Source organism: Myiozetetes cayanensis, unplaced genomic scaffold (assembly GCF_022539395.1).
Source record: "Myiozetetes cayanensis isolate MyiCay16 unplaced genomic scaffold, myiCay2020 scf7, whole genome shotgun sequence".
Taxonomy (NCBI): domain Eukaryota; kingdom Metazoa; phylum Chordata; class Aves; order Passeriformes; family Tyrannidae; genus Myiozetetes; species Myiozetetes cayanensis.
The window spans coordinates 50,567,079-50,587,280 of NW_026087964.1; the positions used below are offsets into that span (position 1 = coordinate 50,567,079).

Here is a 20,202-nt window from a genome sequence, read left to right on the forward strand (position 1 = left end):
GGCATGCGAAGTTACCCCTCTTTAGCTACACAGTAAGTACACACATTACAGGGACTGAAACACTATCAGAAATCTCATCACCTGGGAAAGCATTTTAGAAACAATGCACATGGAAACAGAGAGTACGCCACACATGCTGAGCATTTAAGTAGAACATAGTTACTAATAGAACCCACTTGCTGCTGAGCCACAGAGATTTATTTGTTTTTAAAAAATCTGTTTTACTTGCTTGTCCTGTGCTTTACAAATATATGTGAGAATACAGTAATGAACAGTTAGTGACATACACTACAAACCTTCTAATGAGGCTTTACCAATAGCACAGCAAATTAAATTCCTATTATCAATGCACAACACAATGCAAGCCAAGCTGCACTGTAGCACATCAGCTTACAAAAATAAATGTGGACATGCTTTCCACCAAGCAAGGAGACTCCCTTTCTCTTATAAAAAAAAAAAAAAGTACATTTTAAAGTCACTACCAATATCAATAGAAAAAACAAGCAATAGGACCCATGTTGGAATTGTCCTGATATTACTATCTGTGGTACAAAATAGCTTAAAGGTATGAACCAAAACTCAGGACCCAGCAATGCTGGGAACTTGTCCAACACAAGAAATGCAGCAGTCCTGGCCTACAAAAGTCTAAAAGCTGTGAGGAGGAAGGTAAGAGCAGAACTAATTTTCTCTCTCAGGAAAAAAAAAAAAAAAGTACATTAAAATCAGAGGTATTGATATATGTAGAAGTATATATAATATATATAACTATATATTATATATATGGTTATGAACTTGCCATTGAAAATAAAAAACCTAAGGGCTGTACACAACTGACTGCATACAACTGAAGTTACTAATAAACAAAAAACAATTTGAAGTAATCAGGGGGCTGAACTAGATGAATTAGCTTTGAAAAAGTATTAAGTGTATTTTTCAGCAAAACTTTTGTACCATACTTTCTGACTGCTGCCCTAGGTGATTTTGCAGTACCTAATATACAAGTATCTGCATCTGTGTTTCTACAGGCACAATAGGAAATCCATATGCACATGCAGATGTATTACTATGTACATGTCAAGGGAAAATAACGAGCACAAAGTACAAAATATAAAAGCATGAGACTATCAGCTGTAGAAGATACAAAGCATACGCAAATTGTGCAGTTGACAAGGAGTGCCACCTAATCCCTGCTTAATTAAAACACTGTTCTAAACTCCTGTTTAGGGAGTGAGGAGTGTGGGACGACTGATGTATGAAGAAAATATCAGGCAGCGTGGCTAATCTCAAAGACTTGGGAGCTTTCGAGCTACATAAATCAGAGCGACTTTTTGAATAGCCTCATAAAACACAGAATCATTGCCATTCCACTCACGACTTTCAGATTCTTCCTACAGCATACAGATCATTAGGAAACTTCTAAGCAATCAAGTAATGTGGGACTGATGAAATTACTCAATCAATGCATGGGCTGAGAGAAGGAGCGTAATACAGAATTGCACAGTTTTGACATGGTAACCCTGCCCCTTTCTTTTTTATATAGGGGTAACAAAAATTACAGTGGAGTCGATTCATTTCCACATTTTCACAAGAGTGCTTAATGTAGTCCTTCTGAACTGCCAGTTCCTATTTATAATAGCAGGGTAGCAGACACATACAGACTATAAGCAGCTCTACCGATGTTTAAAATATGATACAGGAAAACGTTCTTTTTTTAAAATGTGTACATTTGCATACACACAGACCTCCTCTAATGATCAAAAGCAGAAGCTATAAACAGAAGACATAAATATGAAAAAGCACTATCATAGATAGACACCAGTCACCGTATCCCTCCCACTGCCATCACCAGGTCGTTAATGTCTACTCACTAAATTGTAACATTTTTTGGCATTGTCTAAAAGATGACTGATAATATACATTGATACAGAAAACGTCCCTTTACAGGAAACACATAAAACATAGGCAAGCAAGAGTTTCTGCATTATATCAAAAAAAAGTATGTGCTGCTAGAAAAAGGCTATGCACAGGTAACATGTTATTTCTTATGACTATCTGCCTCTCCCAAACATGGGAAAATATTTTCCACTTGAATATCCTAAAACTGCAGAAGGAGAACAAGATAATACATTTATTCTGTCTGTTGCCTAAGGCATCACTACTACCTCTGGTAGTATTTCTTTTTCCCTGAACTGAGAATTTTGGTTTTTTCTTTGGCTTTATGAGTTCTTCTGTAGTTAATTTGTTTATAGAGTACCCTGCTACTGTTCTTACTAACTCAGTTAAATAAATACAGTTTATTACTTATGTCTAAATATTTTATACATAAGTTTATTTAGTACAAGTAGAAGAAAACAGAAGGAGGTCAGAACACCAGGTCACAAAATACAGTGATGTTACTAGGGGCCAAAATTTCATCTGCAAGCTGGAATACTTCTACAAGTTGGAATACTTAACTGGGTACCCATTTATTGTTAAAAGATTTCTAATTTTAGGTCATTTATTTTCAGTGTGCTCATTTTAGCAGACTTAAAGCTCTGTGTAACAATTATATATTTTGCCATTTTCATGGCAACATAAACTAGTCAATAAAAAGAGCTAATCCCCTTGTCAACTGTACTAATTGTCTCTCAAGACAAATTAATTGTGTGAGAAGCAACTACTTTAGTTTTTGGGGGTTTTTCCTGCTTTCAATGAGGATTTACTGTGTTGATGCATCTAATCACTAACAGCATTATTAAAAAAAAAAAAAGCGTTAAAATGTGTTGCTTGCTTTCCTCATATATAAACAAGTAAATTTTCATTAACTCGAGGATAGAAAAGCTACCATCTCCCTTGACGTTATGAGCAAAGGCACACAGCTTGACCAGCAGCGCTCCTTTAGCCAGGAGGATGGGTGACAGGAGCATTGCAAAGAAACTCATCTGCTACACAGTCAAAATTTCCCCCCAAATCCTAAAATGTGATCGCTTGTTACAAGCTCTTAAGAAAGAAATCGTAAGACATAACTGTCTCCTAGTGTCGCTTTAACAGTCTACAACTGGCAAGAATTAAAAAAGTCATTCTCCCTTTAAAAGGAGGGCACAGAGCGCTGCCTCCCCAGTGCAATATTTGCCGCTCCAGTCGCACACAGCTATAAGGACTGACCCCTATAAAGTTGCGGTACCCAAGGGGAGCGGTGGCTCGTGGCCTCGGGGACAGGGAAGAACTACACGAAGGGCTGGCTCATCTCTGCCCAAATATCGGTGTCCTGCAGGAAACCTCCTGACGGCCGGGCTTTCCAAACGCTCTTCTCGCTTCCCCTTTTCACAGAAACCCGCTACGGATCCCCACGACAAGCACCGGCAGACATATTTATAAAGCCAACCCCTGAGGGAGCGGCAGCTGCCCCACGGCCGGGGCCGGCACCGCCCCGGAGACCTCCCCAAAACCCCGGCGGGACCCTGCCCCCAAATGCACCTTCCCCGGGGCAGCGCGGCGCCGGCCGCCCGCCCGCCCCCGCTCCGCCTGCGTGCGGTGCCTGCAGATGGGCGAGCGGCCGCGGGGGAAGCGCCCTTCTCTCCTGTCCTCCTCTCCCTCCCCGCACATCCCCGGCCGGCGCAGGGGGGCGACCCGCTCTCGCCAGTCGAGGGAACAAAACGCCGCTCGGCTCTTCCCAGGGATGAGCCCGCCGCGGGAGCTCTGCCGTGCCGGAGATGGCTCAGGATAACGGGGAGCGAGGGGGGCATGGGGGGCGGCGCGAAGCAGCCCGGCGCCCTGTCTCCGGCTGGGAGCGAGGGCAGCGCCGTGCTCGGGCATCCCCCGAGCTGCCCCGCCGCCTGTGCCGGCCGCCCCCCTGTCCCCCGCCGGCCGAGGGGGAGGCCACTGCTTTTCTCCCGGGTGCCGCGGCCCCGGGAGGCGCTCACCGAGCCGGCGGGGTGGCGGCCCGGGAAAGGGGGTGCCGGGCGGCCAGAGCCCCCCGCCCCCGCGGCCGCCCTCTCGCCCGCGGCAAGGGAAGCGCTCACGTTGCCAAACCACCTGTTCCGCCGCGGGAGAGGAAGGCGGGATGGGGGGCTGTGAAGGGAAAGGGAAAACGGGCGGAGGGGGTGGGGGGTTGCGTGGCTGTCACGGTGGTGTGGGAAATACGGGGAGGCTTAGGGTTTCCCCCGGCCGAGGGCTAGCCGGGGCAGGCTGGAGCTGAGGGTCTGCAGGGAGGGACTGGGGAAGTGCCTGAGCCCTGCCCCCCCCCCCTTTCCTTCCGATCATCAGGCTCATCAAAACCTCAAGGTCTAAAGCACGCACATACCCCGCTGACAAGAAACCTTCACACAGCGCGGTAGGGGAAAAAGAGGACGCCTGAGAACCTGGTGGAAAGCAATTATAAGAAGGGAGCAAACAATAAAAAAAGCAAGCGAGCACGGGAAAAAAGAGAGCGGGGGCTGCGGGGGGAGGGGGGAAAGCCTGCCAAGAGAGGGAAGGTTGCAAAGGAGAGCTGGAAAAGTGTCCAGCAGCACCAGCAGGCGCAGCACCCCCTTACCGATATGAATGATTGAATCTGCAATCGCCGCTTTCCAGGTTCGAGTCCAACAGACGGACACGACCAGGATGAGGGAGAAAACTTCCATCTCCTCCGGAGGTCCAGGCTTTGTAACAACAGATCTCTTCGCCAAACGGTGCCGCCGCGGAGAACAGCGCAGCGCAGAAAGCCCAAGAGTTTGAGGTGCCGCCGGAGGAGCGTGTAAATCCCGGTGGCTGGCGCAGAGCCGCGGCTGGGCAGGGAGCGAGCCCGGGGCTCCGAGCGCTTCTCTCCTCGGCGAAACCCCGCGTCACTTCGGGGGGCTCCTGGGCAGCACCAGAATTGCTGGGAGCGCCGGCAGCAAATCCATCCAGCCCGGGCGCCGCCGCGGGCAGCAGACGCCTCTGCTGGTCAGACAATCCCCATCCTTCCGCCGGGTCCAGGGATCCGCTCGGTCCCGCTGCTGCACAGCAACTTCCAACCCACACCACGCACACGCTCACACACACACACACATACACACACGCACAGACACGCAAACACAAGCAGACACGCACAAACCCCCTTGGCCAGAGAAGCCCCAGGAGCCCGCAGCAAATAGCTCGCCTTCAGCGAGGTGGGAGGAGCGGGCGACCGGGAGAGCAGGCGATCCCGCTTCCAGCAGCCAGATTCCTGCAGGAAAAGCCCCCCCGGAGGCCAAAAAACAAAGTGAACTTCAAGGTAATGCAGATAGTAATGCAGAGATTTCCCCCCACCCTTCGCTTAGAAAAATCGCTTCCCACAACTGGAGGAAAAAAAATAAATCTGCCAATGGAGCCCAGCGTGCTGTCTCTGTCGCGCAAGGTGGTGGTTGGACAGGGCAGGAGCGAGAGGAGGAGTACCCGGAGCGAGTCAGAGGAAAGCAGATGATGGTCTGCAGGTTGCTTTTGGAGCTCGCTTTGCTGGTGGGATGCAGAGTGAGCTGGCAGCTCCAGTACCAGCCAGCACGTTGCCTAGAAATGGATCACCTAGGAGAAGGAGAGAGAGCGAGAGATAAGTGCTATCAGCCAGAGAGGGAGAAACAGAGAGAGCGAGCGAGAGCGCTTCTCTCTAATAACCACCTCCTCCCCCTATCTGCAAAACAAGGGAGAAACAAAATAGAGCCCTCATCTCCCTTGAAATCTTCAGCTGGGACTAAGGAACAGACATAGGCAGTAGTGCATGCAGCCTAAAAATACATTGGGGGAAGGGGGGAGAGAAAAGATCTTTTTGAAGTGTTATGCTCAGCTTAAAAAAAAAAAAAAAAAACACACCCAGCCCATTTATTTAACCTTGTAACTCCACTGCAGGTATCAGGTTCAAAGCTAGATGGGCACTTTTGCGTCTCAGTCTTTGACAACTGAGTCAGGGACGTTACTTGAAGGGGAAAAGGAAAAAAAATCAGGGACACCTGGTCTCGAGGGGGAAATGAAGACCTAAAAATCTATTAATATTACTTTAATTATCTGTGTTCTTGATGGAATTTTCACAATTCTTTAAAGCAATGAATTGGATTTTTTTTCTTCCTCTCTCTTTAGGTAATGGAGAAATTTCTATGGGAAACATTTACAGCACACTTTTCATGCTCAGGGTTCTATGAATTCATTAACCGATTAATCCTCAGACTTCTCGTGCTGTAGTTAAATACATTATCCCCATTACACAGACAGAGAATTGTACAAAGAGGTTAAGTATGTTTCTATAAACCAGCTTAAACCCCCACTTTATGTCTTATTACACTTTCTTCTCACTTTGATTTTTCTAGTCACACTAGAGACAGGAAGCAGAAGTCGAAGAATTGCTCCAACATAGTAGTTATATCCTAAACTCACACAAGCCATTGATAAGTCCTGGTGGTCAACCAGAGGTTGACCAATCCATTTTCTTAAGAAAGAACCTCTTTTGAAGGAATCTTCTTAGTTATAGTACTTCTAAGTTCATCATATCTGACTTGCATATTTCTCCTGTTTCTCCTAACTTGCATGTGTCTCCTTTCAGCCATGGGACTGGTTCATAAGCACAGTTGGATACCTGGAAAATGTAAGAATTTAGTTCAAGAGGGAGAAATAAGACTTTTAAGAAAAGATAAAATATTAAATTTAGTTCAAGAGGGAGAAATAAGACTTTTAAGAAAAGATAAACTAAGTCAATGGCAAGATAATTGAATCTATTAAAAACAAACAAATAAACAAAATTCACACTACCAACAAAAAGCACCAGCAGTGATTGCAACTTTGCTTAGGTCCACGTTGGCAGGTAAGTACTTCCCTAAAAATGGTAGCACTCAAAAGGCTTCAAGCCAGACCCACAGCACAGGCAGGGCTCCTCTTTTCACTGGCTAGAATGGGCCCTCTCTCTTCTAAGAGCTGTAGCAAATCACAACTAAAATAGCTTTAAGAGGCAAAAGACAAGGTACATAAAGACAACAATATATGATGAGCAGTGTGAAGCAAAAATCTCACAAATTATATCACTCACATGCTGCATTTGTCCATATCCTTTGTGCAAGTCAGATGTTACTGATAAGAGTAAACAGTAAAAAAGAGGTTTTTTTCCATAAATGACAATTTCTGCACAGTATCAGTGAATGTAATGGGCATTAATTTTAAAAGTAATAAATTCTGATTCATCTGAAAAACTTTTGGAGCTGTTTGAGTCATTATTACTTCTCCACAAAAGAACAGAGTTCACAAGAAATGTTAATTTGCTTCTTTGGGGGGCATGTCAGAGCAGTACTCTTTAATAATGTACAATGCACAGTAGGCAGAATAGGAAATGTAATGGAAACCTTTTGGAAAATTGTAACTTTTTAATCTTCAGTTTAGATAATACTAAGAATTTTGACACCTTATCTGGGAACCAGCTATCCTTACTGGCTTTTTAAGGCATCCAGTACCCTGAACTGGCCACACATATGAACAGAAATTATTTTTTTTTAAGTTTGTAGACACATTTAACAGAATACAAGAGACAGCCAAGACTTTGTAGTTCACAAATACCCTCTAATAAAAAAATAATTTTTGATTCATAAAGAACACCCCCTGAAAATTTGAGAAGGAAAAGACTGAAGAAAATGTAAAAAATAAATTCAAATAAAAGTGCTTTAAATAATGACCACATGATTGACTTTATATACATCCACCACGGAGATAAAGGAGTTTTCATTTCCTTGCTTCCATTCTCTTTAATTTTCATGCATTAAAAACAGACACTGATGTTATCCCTTTAAGCAGACTGAAAAAAAAATCTTATACTTTGTAGTTAGTTCAAAGTATCAGAGAAAAATGTTGGAAAAGGATAATATTCTTTACTTCTCAATAAATGCTGAATATTTTCTGAAAGTTTAAGCTAGGGAAAAAAAAAAATAAAAGAATCCCACAGGTTTTAGCCATGCTGTTCTTCCATTGCTCCAACCTCCCTCTCAAAAAATCCTCAGTTACATCAACATTTCTTCAGCTACACCATTAACATCTGTGGGAGAAGTACCACCATCAACCAACCATTATTTCTAACAACAGGGAGTAGTTGTCTTCTTTCTACTAGTCTAATTAAAAAAAAAAAAAAAAAAAAAAAAAAGGTGTTCTTTTAAAACAGGTACAGCAGAGGAAAAAAAGTGTCCATCTAAAGTTTATTTCCTTACATCCACATATAACACACTGCTACCTTAACCAAGTCTGCTTGGGACCTGAGCTTCTATCTACAGAGGAGAAACAGCTAAATACAAAAGTCTCACATGCTTTTCAGTCACCTACCCTTTTCCCATACAAACAGATCTGACCATGCAGAGGTCAAGTTTTGATTTGTTTAGTTCTAAGTCCAAGGAGATCCTTCAGGTATTTGAAGAAATTAACATAGTGGTAAGACAGGCAAACTTACAACCTTCAGTTTTGGGAGATAAAGAGAGCAGCTAAGCCTTTCTAATACAGTCTTACATTACATAGGAAGTATTACCATTCTCACACATGAGCATTAAATACACCTTTTGCACATTAAAATTTGATACTTTATTTTCAGGTGCACTGCCTAAACTTTAAAAATGTTTTATTGAGATGAAATCAGGTTACATCCTAGGTTATTCCAGCAGTCCATTTGCTCCAACACCTTTTTTGTAAAGACCTGTAAGTTATCACCGCAGAGGAAAAAATCCCCAACCAACCACTATGCACCCATCCAACTGTTCTGCACTGTGCATAGTGGGAAAGGGAGATAGGAGAAATTCCCTCCTGACCCTACTAAGCCATCACCTCCTGTCAATTAACATTTTCACCTTAGCTTGCATAGTTATGAACCTTGTTAACAGACACAGAGTTATCCGAAAAATAAATAAAACAGGAAACCCCCCCAACCCAGCAGCATTAAACCTTGTGACTTTCTGCAACAGTGAATTCCAGCAGTGCCAACTGACTGTGAAAACTAACATTTCTTTTACTTGCTTCTAACTTATTCCACTGTCTTTCATAAGATAATTCAATATTATTGCATTAAGAGGTGGGATTAAAAAGAATTGATCATCTGTTATAGGAGAGAGCCATCAATCACAAAAACATGACAGTTATACCAAAACTGTTATGGGTGCCATCTGAACATGGGAGAAAGGCCAGGAAGGCCCACCTACTATTGCTAAGATTGGTTTCTATTTCTGGAATTTTAGTACAATTTGTTGGCATTTTAACTGCATCTACTTCTTCGAGTCTTTGTGGGTAATTTTCTAAATGAATGATCTTAATGGAAAAATTAACAGTAATTCTGTGAATCTCCACATTTATTTGATGGCCATACAGAATCATGTGTGTTTTTATCTCTCTTCGGATGATATTGGAAGTTCTGATTTGTCACCAAATAGTAACATTACGGATGAAATTGAGAACCCTGTAACATCCTCAGTACTACAACTCTAGAAAGAGCAAGCAGAATCAGCAACCAGAAGCGTAGGCAACTTCCTATAGAGAGCCATTTCAGTGGTACGGGATTTCCCCATAAGAACACCATTCACAGATCATGTCCTAATTTATATGAGTCCAAAAAAAAAGTTATCATTAATATTAATTCTTGTTGCTTATGATGATTATGATTTAGGCTCTGAGAAGATCTGCCTAAATTTAAAACTTGGTGTACTCAAGGCTGGACAGATAAATATTTCATGATAGTAAGACAACCAACCATGGGCCTCCACTCCCTAGTTTATGTAGGACAACGTGTTCCATTCGACAATGCTATTTCAAATTGGATAACACAGTTTCCCCCATTTTAAAAACACAAACTGACAAATATCCCTCACCTTGCACTGCTGTATTTTTTAAAAATATATGCATTCTAAAAGTGCTGATAAAGAGCAACTGACTGACAAATCTACCGAGAGACCATGTGCTACAGACAAGTGTTCCTCTGCCACTGAGCTGGTGCCCAGACTGTTGGAGGACACTGCTTACTCCAAGAGGTTACTTCAGCTCAGATGTCTACTCGATCTTGTTTGAAGTTATGCCAAGTAAAGCAAGGAAGTCATCTGGGAGGGCTTTAGTTCAGAGGACATCTGTCCATTAGGAACTAGGCTTGCTTTGGTGACCACCAAATAACCTTTGAATGAAAGCTTTAGCCTACTGCCAACTTTTAGGTTGTTCTCTGTACTATGAGAGAGGTCCGGGTTAATGGAGGACCATTCCAATTCTAAGACTCCATCTGTCCTGTAACACTTTGAGTGGAACATGCACTCTTGGGCCTCTCTCATTCCTCCGGAATAATGGTGGTAATCTTGCCTTTACTTAGCAGAATAGTTTGAGAACTAAATCTGTTCATTTTTCAAATGCAAAGTATTATACCCTTTTCCCAATCTCCCTCACTCAGTTTCTGTGTAGTTTAAATATGTGAATGTGTGTGTATCTGCAAGAGTGTGTGTGTATGTGCACCTGTAGATAGATAAATAGATAGAAAGTAATTTCATTTGGCCATTATAGAAATAAACAGAACATTAAATATTTACTACATTTCAACAGACAGTGCATGTTGTGGCCTTGAATATGTTATCACAAAGGAATGCATACCAAAGCAGAATCAAGAGTTATTCTGCTGGACTAAAGAATTTTTTTAAAAAGTATTGTTGCAGTACATATCAAAGATTTCAAAGCTTTCTGTTTTTTAAAACCTACAATATGATTGAGTTTAGTGGAGAGTTTGTGTCTTTTTGTCTTTAACCTCACTACAAAAACTCAAAAAGTGGTTATGAAATAAAGTCAACCCTCAGAGCAACCAGTGTTATCAGAGTGATTTAGCAGGGACTGCTGCTGAGTTAGATTTATTTTGCCTCCATTTAAACTCATGTTATAGATCTCCTGTGTTGCCTGAGCTGTCCTGTTATGTACCTTGCTTCAAAGCTATTATGCTACTGGAGGGAGGAAGTCACAGAACCTAAGAGCAGTAAGGTTTCTTGGGCATGGTCTGAACAGAAACAAGACTTGAGAAAACAAAAGAAAAAAAAAAAGGGGTGTCAGACCATTAATTTCACTGGCACCAGAGAGAATGTGATGCTCTGAGGTATATAGATATGTAACATCTTTTCAATCTTATCTGTGTTGAAAGGAAACCAGGGAATAAATTCTCACTTCTCTTGCTTCTTCTTCCCAGTGAGTATTAAGTATTAATCCAAATTCTTCTAATGCCAATCCCTCCTGTCTCTGTAATCACCCAGCTAGTTGTCCTCCTTAATCTTTCACAATCTCATTTAAACTCCCTGTTATTCACTACTTTGCAGAGTTGTCCTCCAGATCTTGCCTGGTTCCTCCTGAAGATGCCTTTCTGTACCCCGTGGTATATAGACAGTTTCCCTTTTTCTCTTGCTGGCATTCCTGTCCTTCCTCCTCCTATTATTCCTTACATTTCACAGCTGTGGCCTTTGCTGCTCTCTTCCCCTTAGCCTTTCTTTCCTTTCCGTTCAAGAACTATAGAAGGGTCAAAGAGATGCACAGCACTTTCTGCCAAAGCCACCTTACAATTAAGTTGGGTGAAAAGCAAGTCACAAATGAAGGAGAAAACCCATAGAGGAATCAAGAGAAGAGGGGAATATGCTGACAACTGCAGCCACAGCTACAGTTTCTACCTGTGGATCTTCAGTTGGCAGCAGATATGGAGTCACTTTCAGCAAGCACTTGCACAGGTCTAAGAACTTGGGTAGGGTATGAATGGCCATGTGAATGCAGAGATAGCACTCCTAGCAATTGGCAGAGGACACGTGTGTGTTTGCTGTCTGATGTCTGTCCATCTTACTACTGCCTCTTCTCCCAGTACTGATTAATTACTTTAGGCTCATTCTAGACACAGGCTAGAAGCTACCAAGATGGAGAACCACCAGGCCAAATACACCAGTCACTGTAGAAGGTGTACACAGAGGAGAAGTCAAGAAGGCTTGAAAACTATCTTTGAGAACTCAACATGTTATAGTGGAGAGAAATCTGTAGGAAAGCTTCGATGGAAGACAGCAGAGAGATGGCAGAGCACAGTGAAGTCACAGTTCAGATCCACGTAGCTCTTCATTTAGCCTTTTAGTGTCACACAGCTGAACGACTCAAACTATTCTGGGTACTATATGGAGTAAAAGAGCCAACCAAGAGCAAACCATTTTAACTGGTCTCCTTCTATATCTTCACTGCTGCTGAGAAGAGAGGAGGTGGTTTCAGCTGTGACAGTAAAAGAAAGGCCAGTTAGAAGTCATCACTCAACCGGAAATGTCACATGCTGTTTGCTTTGTATAATGCAAGACCAGTATCAGCTGAGTCTTTTCTACTACAGGTGGTGGAAGAAATAATCAGGAAAGCATAGTGTTGGAAAACAGAATTATTGTTGCTCTGTGAGCCCATGGTTCAAGGAGGGGAAATCCTGGTGCACTGGATTCCTCTACCTATCTTGAAAAGTTAGCAGGAAGCCTGTTAAATTTGGTGGTTTAACAAAAATATGACTCAATTATTTGTTAAAGACAAATAGTACAGACATTGCACATTATTTAGAACTATAGTTAAGCTGACACCTGCAAAGCTATACATATTTTTCCATTGCATCTTTATTTAATAGTAATCATTAGTGTTATGGTAGTGTTATATTGGGAATTCTAGAAAGACTATGATTTCATTGCAGTAGGTACAAACACAGAAAGCATAGCAAAATAGTCCTCACCACAATACAGTACACTCTGATTACACAAGAAAAACAAGAGTCAGGAAGGGAAACAAAAAATGCAAGCATATTCCCAAGGTCCTGTATAATAAAATCTGAAGCAGAATTTGGATTCCCCAAGTTGCATTATAGGAAACTCCCCTCCAAAACAATCCACTCTCTCTCCTGCTTCATTTGAACACCATCTGGTCTCTTTCAAGCAGAATCAGCAACATGAGGAAAAAATTACTTTCACCTGTAAACTTAAACATGTTTTTGGTAACAGGATCCCAGAAACATTTGATAAGTTCTTGTAACCCAAGATTTGAACTATGGTATGTACTACTTCCTGTGTGCTGGCTTTTAATAAATTCTGAGTACAAAATAGATCTCGTGTCTTGCCTAACATCTACTATCCAGTACAATAATCGGTGCTGGGTTTTTTACAACAAATAAAACATTAACTGAACCAAATGATGATGCAGGTAGAGAAAGATGACTGCTGAATTTGAGAACTGTATAAGTCACTACTTTTTATATGAAGAGACAAATAATTCTCCATGCCAGAAGGCACTAATTAGTCATTACATATTTGGATATTAGTATGTCTAGTAGTCTCTGAAAGAATTCTCCCTTCATAATGAGAGAAATATGTTTCCATATCTAAGACTCTATCCATTCTTTATGTTTTCACACTGTTACTTTTGGTAATAATTCCTCACCTTTCCTTTGTTCCCTTCTCCCCAGAAGACATACTAAATCAAGGTAGCTGAAATAACCTATTTGAAATTTCTTGCTTTGATGCATTAAACATAATTTCCTTCTCTCTGTGTTTTCATCATAACAAACAGCATCATTATAGTTGACATTTACCTTATTCCACAGTATTTCTGTCATAAATTAAGAAAGAACCATTAGATCTGATGACATGGCAAGGAAGAAAGTACCTAAATAACATGATAAATTATTTGTGGTAATTTTTATGATAATTCCATTTTGTCTGTACAGTACCTAAAATAAAATAAACAACCTATTTTTCTCAGTTGGATTGGCTTCTGCAAGTACTTTTCACATAATATTTACCCTGTATAACTGTCCCAACAGGACTGGAAAGGCTACACAATTCTGAAGTGCTACTATTTCAATGCAAGCCAGTCAGAAAGACCTAATTTCAAAGAGCCTTTTGAAAACATGCAATTCTAATAAAACCCTACAATACATGGGGAAAAAGGGGGAACATAAGGTAAAATTACCTTCCTATTATGACCTACTTTTCATTGATGTCTACTTCATTTGCTTAGAATTACTAACAAGTGAATTTTGAAAAGCAAAAACTGCATTTTCTATTTTGACTAGGTTAAACATTTTCTACACATCAGTGAAGTCATGCTGATAAATTGAAACAATTCCTATTAGCATGACTGCAAAATGTGTTTTGGATGACTCCAGATATTGAATGTTCATGCATCACCTCCATTACACACACACAAAAATTCTGCAGTATCTGTTGATATTACAAGCTTTCCACCTATTACTGCTCTCTGTGTTCTTTAATGTCTTTTCTCATTTCCTCTTTAATATTTACTCTTCTGTCCCTTTTTCATCAGCCTAAGTCACAAAAAAATAAGCAGATGGTCACTATACATTTAGGTGATTTATAAAGTATAAGATATTTCTGTGTGCCTACCTGCTTGGTGAAACACTAGGAATAAATTCACCACTGGGGATGATAATCAAGCTCCCCATTCCACTGTCCTTTACCTTTCAAGTTTGTAGTCTATCCTGAAAAGGCAGGCAGTAACAATAATTTAGCTTTTTAAAGGGTTACTCGCTCTTAATAATTTCTACATTCCAGTATTTAAGAGTATAACCACCCTCCTGACCCAAAAGTTCCTCCATAAAGAGTCATTTTATTCTCCAGAAAATAAAATATTGACAGTAGTAGTAGTGAATGGCTTCATAACATTCAATACTTCCATATGTCATTTGGCTATGGAAAAAGGGGGATGTGTCCAATAAACAAAATGCTTGCTTATGTTCCACTATAACAACATAGCAAGGTCTAAAAGAAAAAGCTGAGCACTTTCTGCACCTTAAAAAAATACTACCCACCTTCTAATTACTATATTAGACAATCTTCCAAGCAGTGTAACAGTGAAAATGCATGTAAATTATTCTTGTATATAAACAACTACATGTTTTATGATCCTCCTTGCCTGCAGAAATCTGAATGGACTTCTACTGACACATGAGCTGCTACTTATTAGAAAAGTTGTAAGCTCGAATATCTGTGGCCTGATTGCATACTTCTCTTGAGTATCAAAAAGTTATTCAGGTTCTGTAAGTTCCACTTCACTGAAGATCTGCTGTAAATTCTGTGTTATTCCTCACTTTTATTCTATTTCACATATACAGACATGGTGACACATTTACTCAACTACATGGAGTTTTGGTCCTTTAGTATAAATTGCTCCTCAAGTAATTGCAGGGAAGTTTAGTGGGATTGTGTAAACAGTAAAGGACAGGTGATCGTGGTATGCACATCAGTGTGTGGCCCTTTACCTGTCCAAGCTAATTGATGAGCTGACTTTCAACTGTCACTCTTGCAAAGTGAATTCCATACTGACAGATGAAGAACCCAATGAGGGGAAACAATAATTGCATTAAATCTTATTTAAAACATTTTTGACAAGTGAATCTTGGCACAAAGTGAAAAGCAGTAAATCACCTTTGGGGTTTAGAACTCTGAACGTATCCAAAAACTTGTGTTAGCATCATGACTTGGTTACCCAACTCCCTTTTAAATCAGTTAAAGTCTCAGCTAAATCGAGGCTAAACACATCTGCTCAGCTCCCTGCTTCATAGAGTTTCAATCAAATCAGAGACTTTTCCCATACAGAGAAAGCAGAGCACACAAATACAAGTTTAAAGGACTGGACTTTAGTGGCATACGATTCGTCCATCAGTTCCCCATGGCATTTTTGTACCTCTGTTGTTAGAAAAATGAAGCAGAAAAATCAATAATCCATAGGAACTGCAATATCTCCTTTTTGAACGTCAAAGTGAAATGGAGAAAAAATAGTACTTTAGTAGATGGCAGAGAATTAGCAACTTTCTTAAACACAATGTCAGAAAGATTCATCTACCCTCAACTTGGAGTGAAACTACCAGGCACAATACAAAGCAGTAATAGTCTGATTTCAGACTCAAGCATTTACTCCTTTGTAAATGAAAACCATTTTGCAAGCAAATATCGAATTCCGACTTGAGCTTAAATACAGTCATTAGAAGTGTTACTAAAAGTGAAGTTCAACAGGCAAAACTGAGTTAAAACAAACCAAGTAATGAATTAAGTACTTTAGACTAATTAGCTCTGTCTTCTATCAAGATAGATATAAAATGAGAATTATCTATATAAAAAAATCAGACTTCTAGTAGAATGAACTGAAAGCTGAATTTTTGGGTCTACTCAGGGGAACAGAAATAAGGGAATGATCTCTCCTAATTGCTAGAAAGTCACCTTTAAAGAAAGAAGGAAAAAGAAGCCTCTGAAGACTTAGCATAAAAGCATCCAGAGGAGGCAAAACTAGTTTCATACGCAGCAATATGATATGCTTGTAACATTTTTGATTAAGGGGAAAGTGGAGGACAGATCACAATTTTGTTATCCAAATTCTTGTATAGAACAATACAGATCTATTGATATGGACTGAAACTGGAGGCTACTCTTATAAACCCACTGGAAATAGTACTAAATGGATGTGAATTTTGAATCTCATGTTAGTTTTCTATGGCATGCAAAGCAATACAAAGGGACTCATCCAAGACCAGCATACATTTGAATAGTTGGTTGGAGTTTTACCATCAATTTAATGTCTCTTAAGAACAAACCAACAAATCAACAAAACCAAACAACCCCCCAAACAAAAACAAACAAAACCCCCACAAAACACAAAAAAACCACACACAAAATACACAAAAAGGAAAAAAAACCAACCAAACAAGAAAACCCAAACACTAAAGAAACGAAAAAACCCCAGAAGTAGCAGTATCATCATATATTAAGCTGTGAGGCAGCACAGTGGCTGAAACCTGAATCTCTGCACATCAGGTGAGTGGCTGAATTGTTACACTATAAATAAGGTCTGGCTGAATGGTGGTCAGAGCTCTCATGTCATGGTTTTCTGAGTGGGGACCTGGGCAGAATGGAAACATTTGCCTTCCTCAGATAACCAAATCACTGGCAGAACAGAGGTTCTCATACACACCTAGGACTACAGCCCAACACAGCAAGGGTGAAAATGCAGCACTAGGAACTCAGAGGTACTCCTTGGTACAGTAATTTAAACAATGCACCTGAGCTTCTCCTGACAGAGCTGTCCCACTTTCTATAAATAATGCTCTAGCTAAGGGAGACTGACTCTCTGCTTAAGCCATTCTCGCATATGATTTAATTTGGACTTTCTACTTTTGTTGTCAATGGCCCTGTCCATAAAAGTAGGAGCTATACTGAAGTTTTTTGGGTTTTGGTTTGTTTTGGTTTTTTGTTTTTGTTTTTGTTGAGGATGCAGTTGCTAAGATTTAAGATTAATTACAGGAAGGAGCTGATTTAAAAAACTTGAATACATCTGTGAAATAAATTTCTTGTATTACATACCAGATCCACGTATAATATAAATGGCTCCATGATTTTTTTTAAAGGTGTTAGACTGAACTTGCCATTGCAGAGTGAACCAGTGGCACTAAAACTGTTCCATGTTTTCAACTTTGGTTTTAAAAGTGCTGAGAGGCATAAGGTAAAAGACAAAGATGTGCACTCTTCATTGTTTAAAAACCAAACCAAACAAACACAAAAAAAGCAAAACAAAACCACAGAACAAAACCAAACAACCCCCCAAACAAAAACAAACAAACCCCCACAAAACACAAAAAAACCCACACAAAACACACAAAAAGGAAAAAAAAACAACCAAACAAGAAAACCCAAACACTAAAGAAACAAAAAACCCCCAGAAGTAGCAGCATCATCATATATTAAGCTGTGAGGCAGCACAGTGGCTGAAACCTGAATCTCTGCACATTAAGTGAGTGGCTGAATTGTTACACTATAAATAAGATCTGGCTGAATGGTGGTCAGAGCTCTCATGTCATGGTTTTCTGAGTGGGGACCTGGGCAGAATGGAAACATTTGCCTTCCCCAGATAACCAAATCACTGGCAGAACAGAGGTTCTCATACACACCTAGGACTACAGCCCAACACAGCAAGGGTGAAAATGCAGCACTAGGAACTCAGAGGTACTCCTTGGTACAGTAATTTAAACAATGCACCTGAGCTTCTCCTGACAGAGCTGTCCCACTTTCTATAAATAATGCTCTAGCTAAGGGAGACTGACTCTCTGCTTAAGCCATTCTCGCATATGATTTAATTTGGACTTTCTACTTTTGTTGTCAATGGCCCTGTCCATAAAAGTAGGAGCTATACTGAAGTTTTTTGGGTTTTGGTTTGTTTTGTTTTTTTGTTTTTGTTTTTGTTGAGGATGCAGTTGCTAAGATTTAAGATTAATTACAGGAAGGAGCTGATTTAAAAAACTTGAATACATCTGTGAAATAAATTTCTTGTATTACATACCAGATCCACGTATAATATAAATGGCTCCATGATTTTTTTTAAAGGTGTTAGACTGAACTTGCCATTGCAGAGTGAGCCAGTGGCACTAAAACTGTTCCATGTTTTCAACTTTGGTTTTAAAAGTGCTGAGAGGCATAAGGTAAAAGACAAAGATGTGCACTATTCATTGTTTAAAAATCAAACCAAACAAACACAAAAAAAGCAAAACAAAACCACAGAACGAAACCAAACAAACAACCCCCCAAGAAATATTAAAAAAAAAAGAGAATGAAAAGTTATAAGATGAAAGCATGAATGGTATATTCAGCTGGTCTTTATAAGATTTGCAGTAAAAGTCAGTTTAGGTGGGAAAGCCCATCCCCAACTTGATGAATTCCCAGCAGGTCATAACCATTACAAGGAAAGCCAGTATATAACATACAGGATTCTTCCTGAACTCCAGCCTAATATCAAAGCAAGTAACCTTTGTTTCAGCTCCTTTTAGTACATCTAGAGGAGGGACAAGAACACTTTATGTGTGGGAAATTGCCAGGGAGAGAGAGAAACAAGGTCAGTATTTAGCAACAAGTAACACTCCCCACTGCTCGCGGCTGTTTGTAGAATTTCTACCCCTTGGTGGAAGTCAGACTGAAAAATCTTTAGAGAGAAAAATCTGAAAAATGGTGCTATAGGCAGAGTTAATGCTCTGCTATGAAAAACAGTTTAAAACTCTTAATAAAGATTAAGTGTTAATGATGTACATTAGCTGTCAGGCAATTTTTGGTTGCTCAATTTTTCACCAAAATAATATTTTGCATATGCATCCTCGGGCACCTGAACCTTTCCACACACATTTATAAAATATGGGACTTGGCCTCAAGTGAGGGAGGGGAGAAATCCTCCAAAGCATCTCATCTGGTTAGTAACCTTTTTGAAACCAAACACAGGAGACCTTCAACTCTCCAGTTTTCAGGGAAAACTGCTCTGCTTGAGGATTTCTAATGGACAGTTCTAGTCCGCATCATCTCAGAGTTTCACACACTGTATGTGAAAACCACCTTTGTAAAATAAGTTTCCATGCTATTTATAACAGTGCCTGCTCAGCATAGTGAGCCATCTTTTTATCATACCGGTACATAACAGCCAGAACAGTGGTGTAAAAGACAAGGAAAGTTACTTGGTTGAGTTTTACCTGTGTCATCAGGAAAATTCAAGTATGTTCACATACGAACAAAGAATTTGCTTTCCAGTCATGTCATGTTTCATAATTTCATTGTGGAGTAGAGTTAAAAAGGAGGCAAAAAAGTGCCTACAGTTGATAAACAAATACACACATATATTTCCCTCCAAGTCATTATTTATATGGACTTTGAATTTAAATTTACGTGTATACTGATAGTGCATATGTGAGAGCAGACCTGAAAAAAAACCCCTATTCCCAAAGTACAAAACTGTTTCAGTTGAAAGTGTTAGCACTAACCCTTACAAAACTTGTGACATTAAGATAACTTTACGTGCATTGTTTTCATATACATTATATAATATGAACATGATTTGTTATTGGTTTTGAATTTACCTGGATCATTTCTGTGTACATTGAAGTAACTTTCAGTTCTTGCTAAAAGTTATATTAAGACCTGCTTGCTTTCTATGCTTGATGCCTTGGATATTTACATGACAGAATGTTGCTAGGGAACCAAGCACAGCCCATTTTCTTTGTAGCACAAAACCTGAAAGCTCCTTGAAAGTTGCAATAATTTTGAGACTACATCAAGACCTCTCAAATAAAACTTCTAAAAGTCAAATATGTGCTTACGTTGGTTTGAACTAAAGAAGTTACCAAAAGGACAGGAGAGCAAAGCTCCAGATTGTTATACCAGCAGTGAAGTCCTTCCTCTCAACATTTCAATGACTTCTATTTACTTTCAAAAAAATCATGTAAAT

The 20,202-nt window shown here is 40.2% G+C and overlaps 1 protein-coding gene across 2 annotated transcripts in view; it reads right to left on the minus strand.

The window, feature by feature from the left end:
- GRID2 (glutamate ionotropic receptor delta type subunit 2) overlaps positions 1–5,631 on the minus strand; it is a 699,409-nt gene extending 693,778 nt beyond the window's left edge. The window contains exon 1 of one of the 2 annotated variants that reach the window (XM_050338709.1): positions 4,514–5,631. In XM_050338709.1, coding sequence (XP_050194666.1) covers positions 4,514–4,601 — 88 coding nt within the window. In that variant the 5' untranslated portion in view covers positions 4,602–5,631. The remainder of the gene's footprint in view (positions 1–4,513) is intronic. The other variant, XM_050338708.1, reaches the window with a different exon arrangement.
- Positions 5,632–20,202: the final 14,571 nt, after the last annotated feature.